This window comes from Schistosoma mansoni, chromosome 3, assembly GCF_000237925.1.
Source record: "Schistosoma mansoni strain Puerto Rico chromosome 3, complete genome".
NCBI classification, from domain to species: domain Eukaryota; kingdom Metazoa; phylum Platyhelminthes; class Trematoda; order Strigeidida; family Schistosomatidae; genus Schistosoma; species Schistosoma mansoni.
In genome coordinates this window covers 23,447,186-23,463,774 of record NC_031497.1, presented here as the reverse complement: position 1 = coordinate 23,463,774, position 16,589 = coordinate 23,447,186, and the positions used below count along the sequence as shown (strand labels likewise).

Sequence of the window (16,589 nt, the reverse complement as noted above, 5' to 3'; positions counted from 1 at the left end):
CTCTAATTGCAGTAAAATTCCGTACCTCTCAAAAATTCAATTAATCACACCTTAAACCATGATAGGAACAAAACTGTCATTAACTTTATTAGAAATTCATGAGTTCTGTAATTCGATTTAAGGGAAAATACAAAAATTATCAAGATAAGACATAGGTATAGCAAATTCACTTAGTATCGTTTGTTTAAATCTTCCCATTGATGTTTAGGACTGCAACTGGTCAGTCTCTAATTTGCATATATGCATACAGTGCGTATTGTCTTGATATAGCCTTAATTCACAAGCATTGTAAGCAAAGATGGATAGTGACTAGCAGTGGAATCCAGGACGCGCGTTTCGTCCTATTTCGGACTGATTAGCTGGATGCAGTGTATCTCAGAGTTGATGTCTACTTTCGGACTCGAAGCTGAGTATATAATGCGATGGCGTTTGAAGCGAATAGTACAAGGTTTGAGTCCCACAGTGAACATGAACTCTGAGATGCATGCACATCCAGCTGACGAGTCCCAAATAGGACGAAACGCGCGTCCCGGATTTCGCTGCTAGCCACTATCTATCTTTGCTTGCCATAGGAATGGCAGTTAATAGCATAAGACAAAACATTAGAATACTTTTTTCTTGTTTGAAATACTTCAGTAGACATAGTTTTAATCAATATTAAATGGAAATACGTTGTTTTATCTACTCATTATAATCTTCAGAATGACTGAATATTATAAAATCGGAAACAATACTCTGATTGTCAACAGACAAACAATTGTTTTAATGAAAAAGAAAAAGCGATACTAATCATTAGAGAGTGAATGGAGAAAAAGTATGATAGTTATGTATTGTATGGACAGAGATTTAAAAAAAAATAAAATGAACATAAAAGGCAGAGATACTGAACAAACAAAACTAATGAATAATAAGAAATAGTTATAAATTTATTTCACGCAATTAGTTCCCTTGATGAAGTTAAATAAAGCTCGAATAAATATTGATGCAGAATAATATGATTTCATTATATTTCGTGGTTGTAAACAGCTGACGAGAAACTACAAAATATTACTTACTTACTTACTTATTTATGCCTGTTACTCTCAATGGAGCATAGGCCACCGACCAGCATTCTTCAACTCACTCTGTCCTGGGCTTTCCTTTCTAGCTCTATCCAGTTTTTGTTCATTCTTCTCATGTCTGTCTCAATTTCTCGGCGTAATGTGTTCTTTGGTCTTCCTCCTTTCCTTTGGCCCTCAGGATTTCATGTGATGGCTTGTCCTGTGATGCAATTGGGTGATTTCCTCAAATTGTACCCAATCCACTTCCAGCGTTTCTTCCTGATTTCTTCCTCCACTGCATGGAATCTGGTTTGTTCTCTCCCACAGTAGGCTGTTGCTGATAGTGTCTGGCCATCGGATCCGAAGTATCTTGCGCAGACAACTGTTAATAAACACTTGTATCTTCTGGATAATGGCTTTCGTAGTTCTTCACGTCTCCGCCCCATACAGTAGAACTGTCTTGACATCTGTATTGAAAATTCTGAGCTTGGTGTTGGTTGACAATTGTTTTGAGTTCCAGATGTTCTTCAATTGTGAATATGCTGCTTTTGCTTTGCCGATCCTCGCTCTCACATCTGCATCAGATCCGCCTGTAGCTCCTCCGGGGGCTACTGCCGGTCCCAAGCCCGGGTAAAGGAGGAGGTTTGAGTATGTGGCTAGCGACCCCATCTCGTAGAAGACCAACTCACTAAAAAAACGTTAACTACGAAATATAATGAATTCATATTATTCTGCATCAATATTTGTTCTGGCTTTATATAAATTTATTTGTACTCAGAGAATCAATTGTGACTCCAACATGTATTGAAAAAGAAATGAGAAAATGATGTCATTCTATCACTGAAAGTTTTGTCGCTATTTTTAGATTAGAGTACATTTCCATTTTATAAAAATATAATATTTATATAATATTAATATAATATATATATATATATATATATATATATATATATATATATCCATGTACTGTGAATTGACAAAAAATAGAATGGATTCGCAAATGATTAGTTAAGTAAATCGTAACTGATGATGGATAATTAGCTATACATGAAATGAATCCTGAAATCAAAACAACATAATGTAGTAATATTGTGGTGTGGGCTACTTATATCGACATAAGTAGTATATATCGTGGGTGAGAAATAGAATATCTAACAGCAGAAGATTGAGGAGATCAAGAAGAGAAGAACAGAAATAAAAAGCAATTGGTGTGGAAATCCAGGAACAATGAAGCCTGAGACAATTAAAGAATATTTTGCAAATAGAGTATCAGAGTATGGTTTTGTATTTTATCAAGCAAAGTTATGATTTGTGCTAGATATGTGGTTGGTTGTCCTCACCTGTGTTCTCATTCACTACAGTATGTGCTTGAAGAAAAATAAAACGTTACTACTGATAGTTATCTGGTAAAACAAAACTGCAGGACATTTGATAATAAAAACATAGTGTGAAATGTAGTAAGCAAGTAAAAACGTTAAATTCACGTGTATTTCCTCCGAAAAGGAAAGTATTTAGGAACTATTCATCTTAATACTAAACTTCTACTTGCAAAATGCCTTGAGATGATTTTATCATTTTAAAGTGTCCAGTTAAGTGCTAAATATATTGGCTTATTTTATCTGGAATTAGCAAGGGAAAATTTAAGTCATTTTGAACTGGAGGTACGGAGATTCATTTGAAATTCAAAGTGTAACAACGAATTAGTTTATCGAATAAACCGACTTTATAACAGTCGGTTTTTTAAAAAAAAACCCACTGAATACCAAATCTATAAACTATTGTTGTGATTTTACCTTTAATCGTTCAGATGATGTTCGTTTCAAGAAATTACGAGGTCCAAATGACAAAGTATGACTGAAGTTAGAGAATCTCGATTGACTACTACTACTTTTTTCTGATTGTTGCGAAATTTGTGTACTGGAATCATCCATAACCTCATAGGTTTGTGATTTAATCTGATTTGGATTCAATGATAATTTAGCCAGTTCTGTAACGGCTATTTCATCAGACAAATCTGCTGAGTATGATGTTTCTAGAACACTTAGTCCCAGTGTATCTAGAATCTGGAAATACACACACAACAAATATGAGAAAAGAAATTTTAATTGAAAAAATTATTTATCGAAAAATCATAGATTGTAGGTTCATATGTTTAGATTAGTTTCTTAGCACTCATTGTTTTTATGATACAATTTCAGAGAATAGTCGCATAACCGATTTCATAATATTTTGTAATAATGAAATAAATTAACTCATTCACCAGGTAGTTGAACATGAGCTACCAATACAACCCAGCTGAACGAAATTAAGTAGTTGGTTAAGTCTTCAGACCTGGGATTTAGCTCCAAAAGACAGAACGGCTTTATCACTAAGAAAATGATCCATATCTTCAAATTACATTCTAGAAATAGCTACGGAATTCACGATGAGGTTGACACAAGAAAACAACATGTAGAGCACAGATATTTAAGTCTAAAACGTTTGATAAGATGTTTTTCATAGGTTATTTTGAGAAAACGCTTGCCATAAGGTTTATAGTAATGTGAGGCAGTAGTTGAGTATCAGAAATTTTGAGTAGGATAACTGGGATATCCCATTGAAGTATGCATACTGTATGGCGAGGCAATTCAAGCACTGTTAAAGAGTAATTCTAATTATCTACAACTAGAGAAGAGAAAACAAAAACAGAGACGTCGGAACTGCAACATTATAGTTAACCAAGGATAGTCTAAGTGTACAATATCTGCAAGAAGGAATAGAGATTTAAAAAGTAAGCTCGGTAATGACAGTGATGAAGCATCATCAAAGATATGGTTGTTTGCACTGCATTCCTTTCAAATGAAAATAATTCTTAAAAAAAAGCCATATTGTCTAAATGACATCTGAACAACAAAACATACAAGCGTAAAACACTAATATTAGGATGGTATTATTAAACTGTTTATTGGTGAGTTGAAAGTTAAAAACAAAAATGTAAAAAAGAATATTGATAATCAATTGCATCTTCGAGTGATTATTGTTACCATATATAAGCAAGTTCAATACAAATGTCAAGACAGTTCTACTGTATGGGGCGGAGACGTGAAGAACTACGAAAGCCATTATCCAGAAGATACAAGTGTTTATTAACAGTTGTCTGCGCAAGATACTTCGGGTCCGTTGGCCAGACACTATCAGCAACAGCCTACTGTGGGAGAGAACAAACCAGATTCCATGCAGTGGAGGAAGAAATCAGGAAGAAACGCTGGAAGTGGATTGGGTACAATTTGAGGAAATCACCCAATTGCATCACAGGACAAGCACTCACATGGAATCTTGAAGGCCAAAAGAGAAGAGGAAGACCAAAGAACACATTATGCCGAGAAATTGAGACAGACATGAGAAGATTGAACAAAAGTTGGATAGAACTAGAAAAGAAGGCCTAGGACAGAGTGGATTGGAGAATGCTGGTCGGTGGCCTATGTTCCATTGGGAGTAACAGGCGTAAATAAGTAAGTAAGTAATATAAGAAAGTTGAAGTGATAGTATATTGAAATTTACGGAGTAGAACGCAACTCATTTTCATCTGAAAAACTATTCACATATGAGATAATTAGAATAGGATGATTTGAAGCTTTTAGATTGATTAAACGACTCACTTCTATGTGAAGTAACCGCGAAGGTTAATGTTCAGATCAATAAGGAAAGTTTTGAAATTAAATTGCCTAGTTCAGAGGACATAACACAACCAAAAACAGTAGTATGATCATCAATCTCAAAATATTTAGTTATTTCGCGTGCTCCAAACATGTGGTTAATCTTATCTACATTGTACTACAGTCTAATATTGAAGAACGATAAATACGGACTAACCATAAATTCAATTTAACAATCCACTGTTTGACATCATTTGATGTACAAAAACGCTATCGTTCAAAGTCATTTATATCATAATTTAAGTTCTAAATATCAATTGAACAAACTAACCTGTCGTATAATAAAAGATGCTACATCTTTTGATTCCCAATAGCTTGCATGCAAAATTGAAGGACGTGCACGAGCTAAAATATTTTGCATTGCTTCCGGACAATGAACATTGTAATCAACTCTTTTAGGTCCCCACCATGACTGTTGAACTAAAAAAAAGGGGGAAGCAAATGCTTAAAAAGTGGTTACTGATAAAAGCTACTTGTTTGAGATGAATAAGTAGTAAATTAAGACATTTTAACTCCATTTACTTCAATATAGCGTAATATAATTTTACAAATGAGTGTAAAAATGCAAAGCATTATCATCATGTTAGTAATTTGTTTCACAACATTTCATTTCATATTGCAGTACAAAGAGAGATACTCATAACTGAAACCCTAAACAAAAGCAGTTTCGATAAGTATGAGGCGATAAACCAATGAGTAAATCATATACCAAACCAATGTGAAATTAAATATACAGAAGTATTTAAGGTGTATATAATGAAAAAAGCCTATAACTAACAACTTAAACGTGTAATTTACTTGTAGACCAGTTTGATAATATACAAGGTAAGAAAAAAGAGTCATTTTTTCAGATACCAAGGCACTGGTAGAAAATCGATTTCAAAACATCAAAAACCAATGAAGAAAATACTGTTTCTGAAATGCTTATTGGATAGAGGAGATGTATATAGCACATTTTTAGCCGGAATACAAGTCATCGTTATGAAGTAACTTTATATAAGATTAATCTTTATTAGTCAACTTGTAATCATTGTTGACACTCAACAAAGTATTGCATGAATACTTAACAAATGACCTTTCTCTTTCACATCCGATATACTGCATAAGTATTACACAAGGTTCATCTATGTTTCAGTTTGATGGTATTTAGCCTAGAGTGGTTAAAAACAGTATAAAATTAGAAAATTTAGAATCATTGATTGTATGTCATTGACGTTTTAAAAAACGAAATTTGAACTCACCAAATTTACAGGAATTTGAACTAATAACTATAACATTTTCATAAGCAAAGATAAATAGTGGCTAGCAGTGGAATCCAGGACACGCGTTTCGTCCTATTCGGGACTCGTCAACTGGATGTACCTGTATCTCAGAGTTGATGTTCACTCTGAGACTCGAACCCAGTACCTACATACATATGTACATACTTTCTAAACATCTGATTACAATCTACGTCAGTTTAACTTAGTTGTGCTGTTTGGCTTGAATACATATCGAAGAGCAATGATGATAAGCTCTGGTTCAACGATCATTCAATGTAGAATACACCTGTTTAATCTCCAAACTTTTGCTACACGACTTCGTCTATGGGAAATTGCACTCTATCAACATACTGATCTCCTTATTCAAAAGATATGGAATATTTAGTTCATACACACTTGTTTTGTCCATTGAATTCATATTCAGTTCACTCTGTCCCCAATTCATTAACTTTTTTACTAGATGTCTTATTATGGAGAACTGGACTATCATGATCTACTGTATGTTGGATTATTTCCTCGAATCTGTTTATCGACTGGTTGAAATGACCTTACACAAAATTTAAGACAGCTATAGCGCATCTGATAGAAATTCGTTTCGTGTTATGACTGAATATAAGATAAAGGAGTAAATGTCAGTATTATGAATAACTAGTGCAGCTATCAACCAATGCTTCACACCATTTGAACAATCGTCCACAACTAAGAATGGAAAATCTTCATGCTTTCCTAGTTATGCAAATGATCATCTATAAGTCAATCCACCCATATATCATGGCTTCGTTAGTCAAATGTCCCTCAAACGAATTAACATAAAGATCAAGGTAGTGTGTCAATTTTTAAAGAATTCAGAGCTCATAACTGTGATTTGTCAGTTGCCATAGCTGTAGCTTTTAAAATATATACTCTCCTGAAATCAATCGTAAGTCCGAGGATATTAAAAACTTTTATGGCATTATTCATGATCATCAAGAAGAAATAGCCAGAATACCCATACATACGGTGAGATTTCTACGGTACTACTTATAATCGAGATGCGAATTGTCTTATACAACACTGCAGTTGCTAATGTACTGAGAAAGGTCTTGCTAGCTGGTTTCACCGAGGAATATTATACCATCTGGCACCGTTGAAATACTGTTTGTTGGGCAGCAAAAATTTGTGGTGGTTGATCAAGACTATCGTGCCGCGAGGTGGAGAGTAATACAGAAAGTATTATGAATCTTCATTAGTAAACTAGTTAATGGTGACCGCATATTTTAACATTTTATGTTGCATCAAGTGGGATTTTGTTACTTTGGATAATAACATTGTCACTGTTACTGTGATTTTTGATTACACTTAGTATTGTGACATTTAGATAGTCATAGAGCTCTCAGCTTCAATATATTCCGTTTAACTACAAGTAAGTAAGCAAGTTACTAATCTTGCAAAAAAAGGATATTTTATCAACAAAAAACATTTTGCAACAATATTAGTACTACTACAAAGTATATTCAGTACGTTACACATATGAACAAAAAAATTCCATATAAACAAACCTTTTTTCAATGCTTCAAGCGCAACAATAGACTTTTTTTCCCAATTTAACTGCTGGTTTGTCAACTGTCGTTTTACATTTACGCAACCATCATTATTTTCATTAGTCGTAAAATTATCACTATTGGATAAATTGTATGATTTTTCGGAAACATTTGCAGAAAATAATTCAGCCTGTTGTATAAGAGTTTCAATTAGATTTGTTGACTGTCCATCTCCAAGTGGATAACGAACATATTGGGGAATTAATATTGGGGATATACAACTGAAACGATTATCCAATAATGGTTCAATACGAAAACCACATGGATCAGTTAAATGAAAAAGATTATAAGCTTGATCTACGGACAACTTAATTTCTATGATTGTGAAAAAGAAAAACAGAAAGACAATAAGCTAAACATATACACATCATCGAGAGGCGTACTGTAGCAAACAAGAGTTGATTATTAATTTCAATCGCAAAATTTATTAGATAAGTTTATTCTATGTATAGTGCATCTAATAGGAAATCGTTTGATGTTATAACTCCACGCAAGATAAGGGAGTTAACATTTGGTCTTGCTATCGTGCAAAGGCTCACATGATTCAAATAAGGATGTATTATCCTAACCGAAACAAAACACCGCAAAGTAACAGAAAAGTGGAATAACTTCCAGTCCTAAATTGATATTATTCTCCAATGAGTAACTGAGTATCCCCTAAAAGATTATGACTATAAAGTTAAAAACGAAATCATGTCACACTAATTTTGACGAAAAACTTGTCTACGAGGAACAAGACGCAATGACTGACATTGGAGCCATCTCAAAAACTAGTATCAGAATGGGATAATCAAGGTGTCCACATGATATAAATTCACTGGATTTCCAAGTTCAATCATTTCAACCTAATGTTTAAATGTGATAATGAGAACCATGTTTGAATCTACAATTCAACTTTAAAAACGGAACCAAATACTGGATAAGAAATAGATTATCAAAAATATTACACAGAACTACAACTAATATACTTCTAACTTCATTGAGTTCTCCACCAACTTGGAACCTGGGCAGTTGAAAACATTCAAAACAATAAACAGTGGTGCCTAGGCGATTTAAAGTGGTTTGGTAAATTCAGACAACTAATTCCCCGGTTTGCATTGATGCATATCAGAAAGATATACTGGTTGATTCAGATAAGAGTTATTTTAAAGCCTACAAGAGTTGCAATTTACTTCTGTAAACTGACCAAAAGAGAGCACCAATGTCAAAGTTAAACTCTAACCGAGGAAGGTAAAACTATATAAAACCAAACTGAGAAGCTCCAATATAGTTTTTATACTACCTAGTATACACAGCTGATTTGTGGGAATTTTATTCAACCACTTGTACAGCTCAAAAGAAAAAGATTTCAACACTGTTGGACGCCAGCTCAGTGGTCTGAAAGTGAAGCGTTAGCACAAGACAGAAGGTCCTAGGTTTGAGCCCCGGAGCACAGGATTGTGAACTCATACTTCTAGGGAATCTGATGCCAGGATGAAACGGCCTTCCAGTTCTTCTAAGATTTTAATGGTGGTCTAATAATGACCAGTTCATAAGCTAAGTGAAATTATACAATCTCCACAACTCTATACTGATTCCATGGATGTAAAATCAATCATGTAAATAATGCCTAGAATGTCACGTTATCTAATTTAATAGTTATTCTTTTTAATTTGATCAGCTCAGTTGACGATCAACATTGACATTTAACAACAAATCGTGTAAAAACTTGACAAGAAACTGAACAGCTTGTAAACAGTTTTCTCAATCTACACACAAATTCGTAGATTAATTAAATTTAGACAATTTAGCAATACATACATGTGATGTATGCTACTTATGTTGACAGATATACGTATTATGTGGCACCAATCGGAAATAAAATGCCTGCCAGCAGAAGAGCGAGTTGAAGAAAACAGGAAGAGAAATAGAGATCAATTGTAATAACAAGAAGATTGAAAGAATCATAAAAGTGGCTAGCTTGAACATCTGGGCTACCTGTTACTGATATCTAGATATTTCATCAAATTATCTAATTTGGTTTGTTTTAATACATCATTATGACTACTAATCGCATAACCTATTTAGCTGCGTTTCTGAAAAGTGTACAACATTTCGTTGTACAAGTTACAAAAGACCCAATCAGAGATATCGTGGTTACTGACAATATGAAGCGAAAAGAATGTATATTATTTAGGTGTCTATTGACTAGACTGTTAACTTCTAACTGGCGATCACTCAATATTTGTCGTCAGGATCGATCAGGGAGTAAGAAACGTAAACTTGTTGAAATATTTTGTGCTGAGAATTCTATATTGTACCAAAAATATAATATTGAATAGAGCTACTACTACTACTATTACTACTACTACTACTACTACTACTACTACTACTATTACCACTACTACTACTACTACTACTACTAATAATAATAATAATAATAATAAAGCACATACAGTACAACTGAAGATATGCAAATAATGTATTTAATATATGGTTATTTTTACGAAAGTACTTTGTAATTTTTCATTAAAGTTTTTGTTCACGACACATATATGTTTTTATCAATTAAATTGGTAACATTTGTTCCCGATTATTGATTTATTTTTTTCCGCTTCATATAATAATCAATTTTTATTTAAAGTCACATATATAGAGGTAAGATACTTTATATGAATCAAAACAATAACAAACGGTCAATTTGTAGATAAAATAACTTACCTTTTGATAAATGATAAGTCATATTATAAGATGAATTAGTAATTAGATTAGTTGTTTTAGTAGATGATGCCAATTGATGTTTTTGATAACGATATGCCAATATTAAACCAATTGGTGAACCCAACATAAAAAAGTTTTGTACCTTTTTGTATTGAATAATGAAAGAAAAATTAGGATGAAAATGGATAAACCAAATAAGTTGTATCATTCATGTGTAAATATAGTATTACATATAAGGTTGAAAAAGAAAATAATTCCCTTAGTATTGTTTGTTTGAATCTTCCCATTAATGTTTAGAACTACAACTGGTCAGTCTTTAATTGGCATATGTGCATAATGTGAATTTAAAATTCACCCCATTGCACAAGAAAGTGGCTATCAGGACTGAGTAGCTGAGTGGATAACGTGATGGCGTTTGAAGCGAAAGGTACTAGGTTCGAGACCCATTAGTGAACATCAACCCTGAGATGCAGGTACATCCAGCTGATGAGTCCCAAATAGGACGAAACGCGCGTCAAACTGGGTTCCAATGCTAGTCATTTATCCATCTTTGCTAACAATTCCCTAATACATATGGATACATTTATGTAATTATTAAAATAGACATAATGAATTCATGCATTAAAAACAACTAATTAAAACGTTATGAAAAGAACATATTAGAATGTAAATACGTTTTATATAGCGGAAAACCAAGAGTTTAATGATGTAAACTTTAATGTTTAAAGAGGTAAATAAAACAAAGCGTAACTATGTATCATTGGGTAGATATGAACATATAAAACAAATCTACAAGCATTGCTCAGGGTGAATAGTATCATACTTAATGATCATGGTTTATTGAAAATAATGTTAAGGTCAGAGTAATGTAACAATTATGTTAACATAATGATGATAATAATATGGGCAAACTAGGAACTTATTACAGAACTAATGAATATCTTGTAGATATCTTTTCGTCACGAAATAATATCGTATGAAGCATCACCGAAAATCACGCAGTGGTGAACACTCTTGAACCAAAATAAAATAAACTCCAAGATCTGCAGATATTACAGTAAGCAAGATACATTTAGACTAGATAGTTGTGATTGTACACAGTTGAAAATATCTAAGGTAGAACAAAACAGAAGTATGTTGATATTCAATAGTTTTTCGAATGATTTCAATTCATAACGAAATCTTCAACTTATACAACATAGAACATGACAGTAACTTGGTTTTTTTTCATGCATTCTGAATTTTAACTACATAAGAAATTGTTTACTCAAATTAAATAGAAATTGAAGCATGGTAATTTCAAATGTATTTCACGTAAAAATCAGATAAAGTCAGTCAGTCAGTCACAACGTAGAACTTTGTATGTACGTACATCAGTTCGAGTTGCCATACCACATTAGCACAGAGATGCAGTTGTCGATTCAAATCCCATAGTGTTAGAGGTGGTATGAGTATAAGTAGTAATCGGAAAGATTAGGGTTTGAAGATGTTATTCAAGGAGTATAATCCAATGAAATAAATTTGGAAAGAGAAAAAGGATAGGGACATGAAGAATTCAGAAGATTAGAATTTGGTAGATCACAAAGAGTGGATGCACCAACAGATAAATAATAATAATAAACTGTTTAGTCAGTTTTTTTTTAAAAAACAATGCCAGTTTTTATGATCTACCTAGAAGTTATCATTTCAAAATTTCGATATACACGAACATATGATTAGAGTTAAATACTACTGTTGGTGATCAACACATGTTAGTAGGCTGTTCTCATAAAGACTAAAACATTAGAATTCAATGCATTTTGTTGATACTGATCATTCACTTACAATTTTAATGTATGTCACTACTTCCCATTCTATAAACATTAACTAAATAATTATGAATTTTAATATTCATATTAACATTAAAAAATACCAATACAATATCGAACAGAGCCTGATAAATTTAGGTCAACAATTAATTCAACAATGAAATTAAAACAAACGCTAAACTTAAATAACGTGGTTATCGGTTAAATAACAGCACTAAAATAGAAAATTAAATTAGGTAACTGAAAAGACGTTAAATGTAAACAATTCAACTCAATCGCCTAATATACGTTAATACATTTAGATATGTATCGCACTGATTATCTGAGTGCTAACAATACTATCTGGATGTTTAAACAAAAGACATGTAATGAAATATTTCAACCTAAAACTTATTTCAATAGTTGAGATCATGAGTCAATTGAAGCTACATTACCATGGAAAACCTGAAAGCACTGCTTGACGGCCGTTTCGTCCTGTTGTGAGACCCCTCGGCAGCACGCATCCACGATCCCGCCTCGTGAGATTCTAACCCAGGACCTATCAGTCTCGCGCGCGAGCGCTAAACCTCTAGACCACTGAGCTGAGACTGATAGGTCCTGGGTTCGAATCTCGCGAAGCGGGATCGTGGATGCGCACTACCGAGGAGTCTCACAGTCGGACGACACGGCCATCCTGTGATTACAGATTTTCTATGGTGGTCTAGGTTTAAGCGACTCATCTCAACTATTAAAATCCACAAAACCCCTTCTGATATTAAATCTTATTAGTTGGAAATCGAGTGCCTAAACCTCTAAGTTAACAGTTTGCAGAAAAACAATCTAGATTACTTTCGCTTGTTTTACATCATATGACAAACGTTGTAAAATTTCTAAAAAAACAAATATCCGATAAAATCTGTAAGTTACAAGACATACATTCAGATAATAAAGATTTCAACGTGCATCGCAAACACAATAAATTACCATTTTCCAGTTTAAGATAATATATCGTTTAAAAAGAAATATTCTGTTTCCCTAGAGTATCTTAAATCTGATTGAGAACATATTTTCATTAAACATTCACACCATTAACTTTTAACAATGATATCCAGAAGTTAAATTGAAGTTGAATAGATAAACTGCATAACTGTACATTCTGCTACTTTGTGGATAAATGTACAGTATCTATCTCTTTAAAATCTTGCTTATAAGAAATGAAACTACTAGACAAACAATATTGTCACTAGGCACGAAGTTCCATAAAACCCAAAATATAACAATGTAGCTAACATCAATTTTGAATTACATACGATAACGACATGAATTATTATTTATGACTTTTGATAACTTGAATTCACAAAACCAGGAGAAATTCATAACTCTACCCATGTACAATGAAATGGTATTCGACATTTTTATTGTAACACTTTACCTGGCATGTAAAAAGTATTCCATTTTCCATTTTTATAATATATACAAATGTTAAGGTCAACAAATATTATCATCTACGTATATTACAATTATTTCAACGTGTAAATGCAGTACTTATACAATTGAAAATAAAAGTTCGTTGAATATGTTAATCAATATGAAAAATAATATGATTACACAAGGGGGTTTTGTGGAGATTTTAGTAATTTTTTATATAGTTAAGATCATGAGTCAATTGAAGCTAGACCACCATTAAAAACCTGGAAGCACTGGACGACCGTTTCGTCTTATTGTGGGACGCCTCAGCAGTGTACATCCACGATGCTCACTAGTGACTGGCTCCATGAGGTAATTCCTGGAGTTCTAGTGAGAAGTCGTGGCCAGTGGAGCTAATCCATGTTAGGTAGAGATAGCTATCTACCTCAGTACAATGGAAGTTGGTCGCGCAATTTCATGGATTGGTTGAGGTTAGACATTAACACAGCTGGATGCCAGCTCAGTGGTCTATCGATTAAGTGCTCTGGAGCGAGACTGGTAGGTCCTGGGTTCGTGGGATGCGCACTGCTGAAGAGTCCCACAATAAGAAGAAACGGCCGTTCAGTGCTTCCAGGTTTTCCATGGTGGTCTAGCTTCAATTGACTTATGACAAGTCAAGTAAAATTGATCATCACACACTTTTTGTCTTCCCTCAAACCGTGAAATTAAATTTATTTTATACCATCCTACGAACGAATTCTTTCTCCCTGAATCATATCTTTATATGCAATTTTGTTTTAATAAATTACTACCATTAAAGTAACTGCTTCTATGAATTTGGTGTTTATCTTATTATGCCAATGAGGTATAGCGACTTGGACCGATGCAAAAATGTGCCTAGTCCTATGTTGTAGATGACTGATTGTTCTGTATACATTTGAAAAAAAATTTTCAAACTATAAAAGCTTTTGAATTAAAATTTTTCAATAACTTTGAAATGTTTCGCAAATTCCATAAAAGGCAACTTAATAGAATCAAAACAAAAACCACATGATATTCCATCTTCCTAATGATTTGTTTAATGCCAATAACTGTAAAGATCAAATCGCTATTATATGTTGATTGATTGAAGAAGATAAGAATAGTCAAAAGGCAAGTTTATTAACAATAAAAAAAGTAATAACAACATACTTGAAAGTCTATAGAAGACATTCGACTACATGATTTAGATTCTTCATTTTCAGGGCTGGACGATTCAACGTTTCCTAGACTAGTATTTGATTCAGGCTATAGAAATACACAGAAGAAAACACAAATACAAATGAACTAAATACTGTCAACCGAGAAATACAGTTCCATTTAAATTGTTTACTTACTTAGGTACAAAACCAGTTACGAGTAACTTGACGAACTTACTGGAATGTAGTTTCGTTTGTACAATATAATAGTATGTGAAATATACAAAACATTTCAGCATTAGTTCATCTTTGTGTTGGTTGTTTAAATCTTCCTATTGATATGTCTCTTACAGGCATATAAGCATCCTGTGCACATTGCCTCGATATTGTCTCAAGCATTATAAAAAGAGATGGATGGTGACTAACAATGGAATCAAATACGGGAGTTTCGTTTTATTTGGAACTCGTTAGCTAGATTTACCTGCACCCTAGAGTTGATCTTCACTCCTGTGCTCGAACCCAGTATCATTCGTTCCAAACTACATAGTGTTATTAACTTAGCCATTAAATCCAGATAGCCGTCCTGGATTCCACTGATAACCACCATACATCTATGGTTATAATTGCAGTATTGTGTTAGAAACCAAAAATACATTTATTACACAAGCATGCGACTAACTGATATGACTGTTCATTTCACACCAGCATAATATGAACGAATAATATACAAATATAAACCTAAAGGAACTCCTACTGAAACATACTTTTAATAATACAACTTATTTTTATCAAAAAAAATACACAGAAGGACTGAAATACAATGAAATTACTGTTGAAGCCATTATCAGTCAGTTAGAATGTATCGAAAATTGATCTCAGTTCAAAAATTATACATGACTTCAAAATAAAGAGCATATGATTGTTTTTATAATCGTTACAAACTAAGATATGGAAATTAATGCTGAAGAAGGAATCGGAATCGTTTATTTCTCTTCCCAACATGCTTTTGACCAGACACATTGATAGATCTCCAAAATATCGATATTAATGATGAATCCCTATCCAAAAAATGACAAATCTTATTCACTTTTGAAACGATCCAAAAGGTTATTTGGAGAACACAATGAGTTGAAGAGATAAGTATTTTAAGGAAACGTCTACTGAAAACAACAACCGTAGCTATTTCATATATAAAAATATAGATTATACATCGTACACATCCAATAGTACGTAGTTGGAAAAATTTTTTATACGAGTTCATACATTGAAAGGAAATACGTAGTAGACCTATTTACAGAATGCAACGAAAATGCTTTTCATTACTACTCACTGTTAACATAGAAAGTATTAAATTTGAGCATATACACAACAGCAAATTTCAACATATTTTTACAAAAGTTGGACAAGAATTGTAAGGATATTTTCCCTTGACGATCGAACTGAATAGAACTATTCAATTAAACCTAATGTTCTTGAAGTTGAGATTGGTTTCTAGTAAAAATTCCCCAAAATCTTTCAAAAACTTCATTTTTAACCCTTGAAAATCAGTCAGTCAGCTACAACGTAGGACCAGGTACATATATGCATCGGTCAAAGTTGCCATACCTCGTTAGCACAACAAGATGAACGTCGAATTCATAGAAGTAGTTAATTTAGTGGTGGTAATAAATAAAAGAAAGAGTGTATATAAGGATTTAGTATAGGAAGGAAGACAGATATGAAGAAATTTTAATCTCAAAGTTCAAGGGAAGATAAAGAGTGTATACACCTACGCCATTGTGATCGATTCTGAGCCATGTAATCTAGAGTCTCCATCCATTGGTTACGATAGTCACGCGGACCCCAACCAAGTAGTCTGCATCTGCCAACATGGCTCAGACTAGAAGTTAGTGACTTCAAGCACTGATGCCACGTTTCGGTTTGGCCGCCCCTAACTCTCT

General features: G+C 33.2%; 1 protein-coding gene across 1 annotated transcript in view; it reads right to left on the bottom strand.

Annotated features, from left to right (window-relative positions):
- Positions 1 to 2,815: 2,815 nt before the first annotated feature.
- The window catches only part of Smp_197450 (phosphatidylinositol transfer protein), a gene marked incomplete at both ends in the record, with an annotated part of 47,373 nt that continues 33,599 nt past the window's right edge, over positions 2,816 to 16,589 (bottom strand). Inside the window, 5 exons of the mRNA XM_018799706.1 lie at positions 2,816 to 3,103; positions 5,007 to 5,155; positions 7,536 to 7,892; positions 10,278 to 10,419; positions 14,663 to 14,758. Coding sequence (XP_018651469.1) covers positions 2,816 to 3,103; positions 5,007 to 5,155; positions 7,536 to 7,892; positions 10,278 to 10,419; positions 14,663 to 14,758 — 1,032 coding nt within the window. The remainder of the gene's footprint in view (positions 3,104 to 5,006; positions 5,156 to 7,535; positions 7,893 to 10,277; positions 10,420 to 14,662; positions 14,759 to 16,589) is intronic.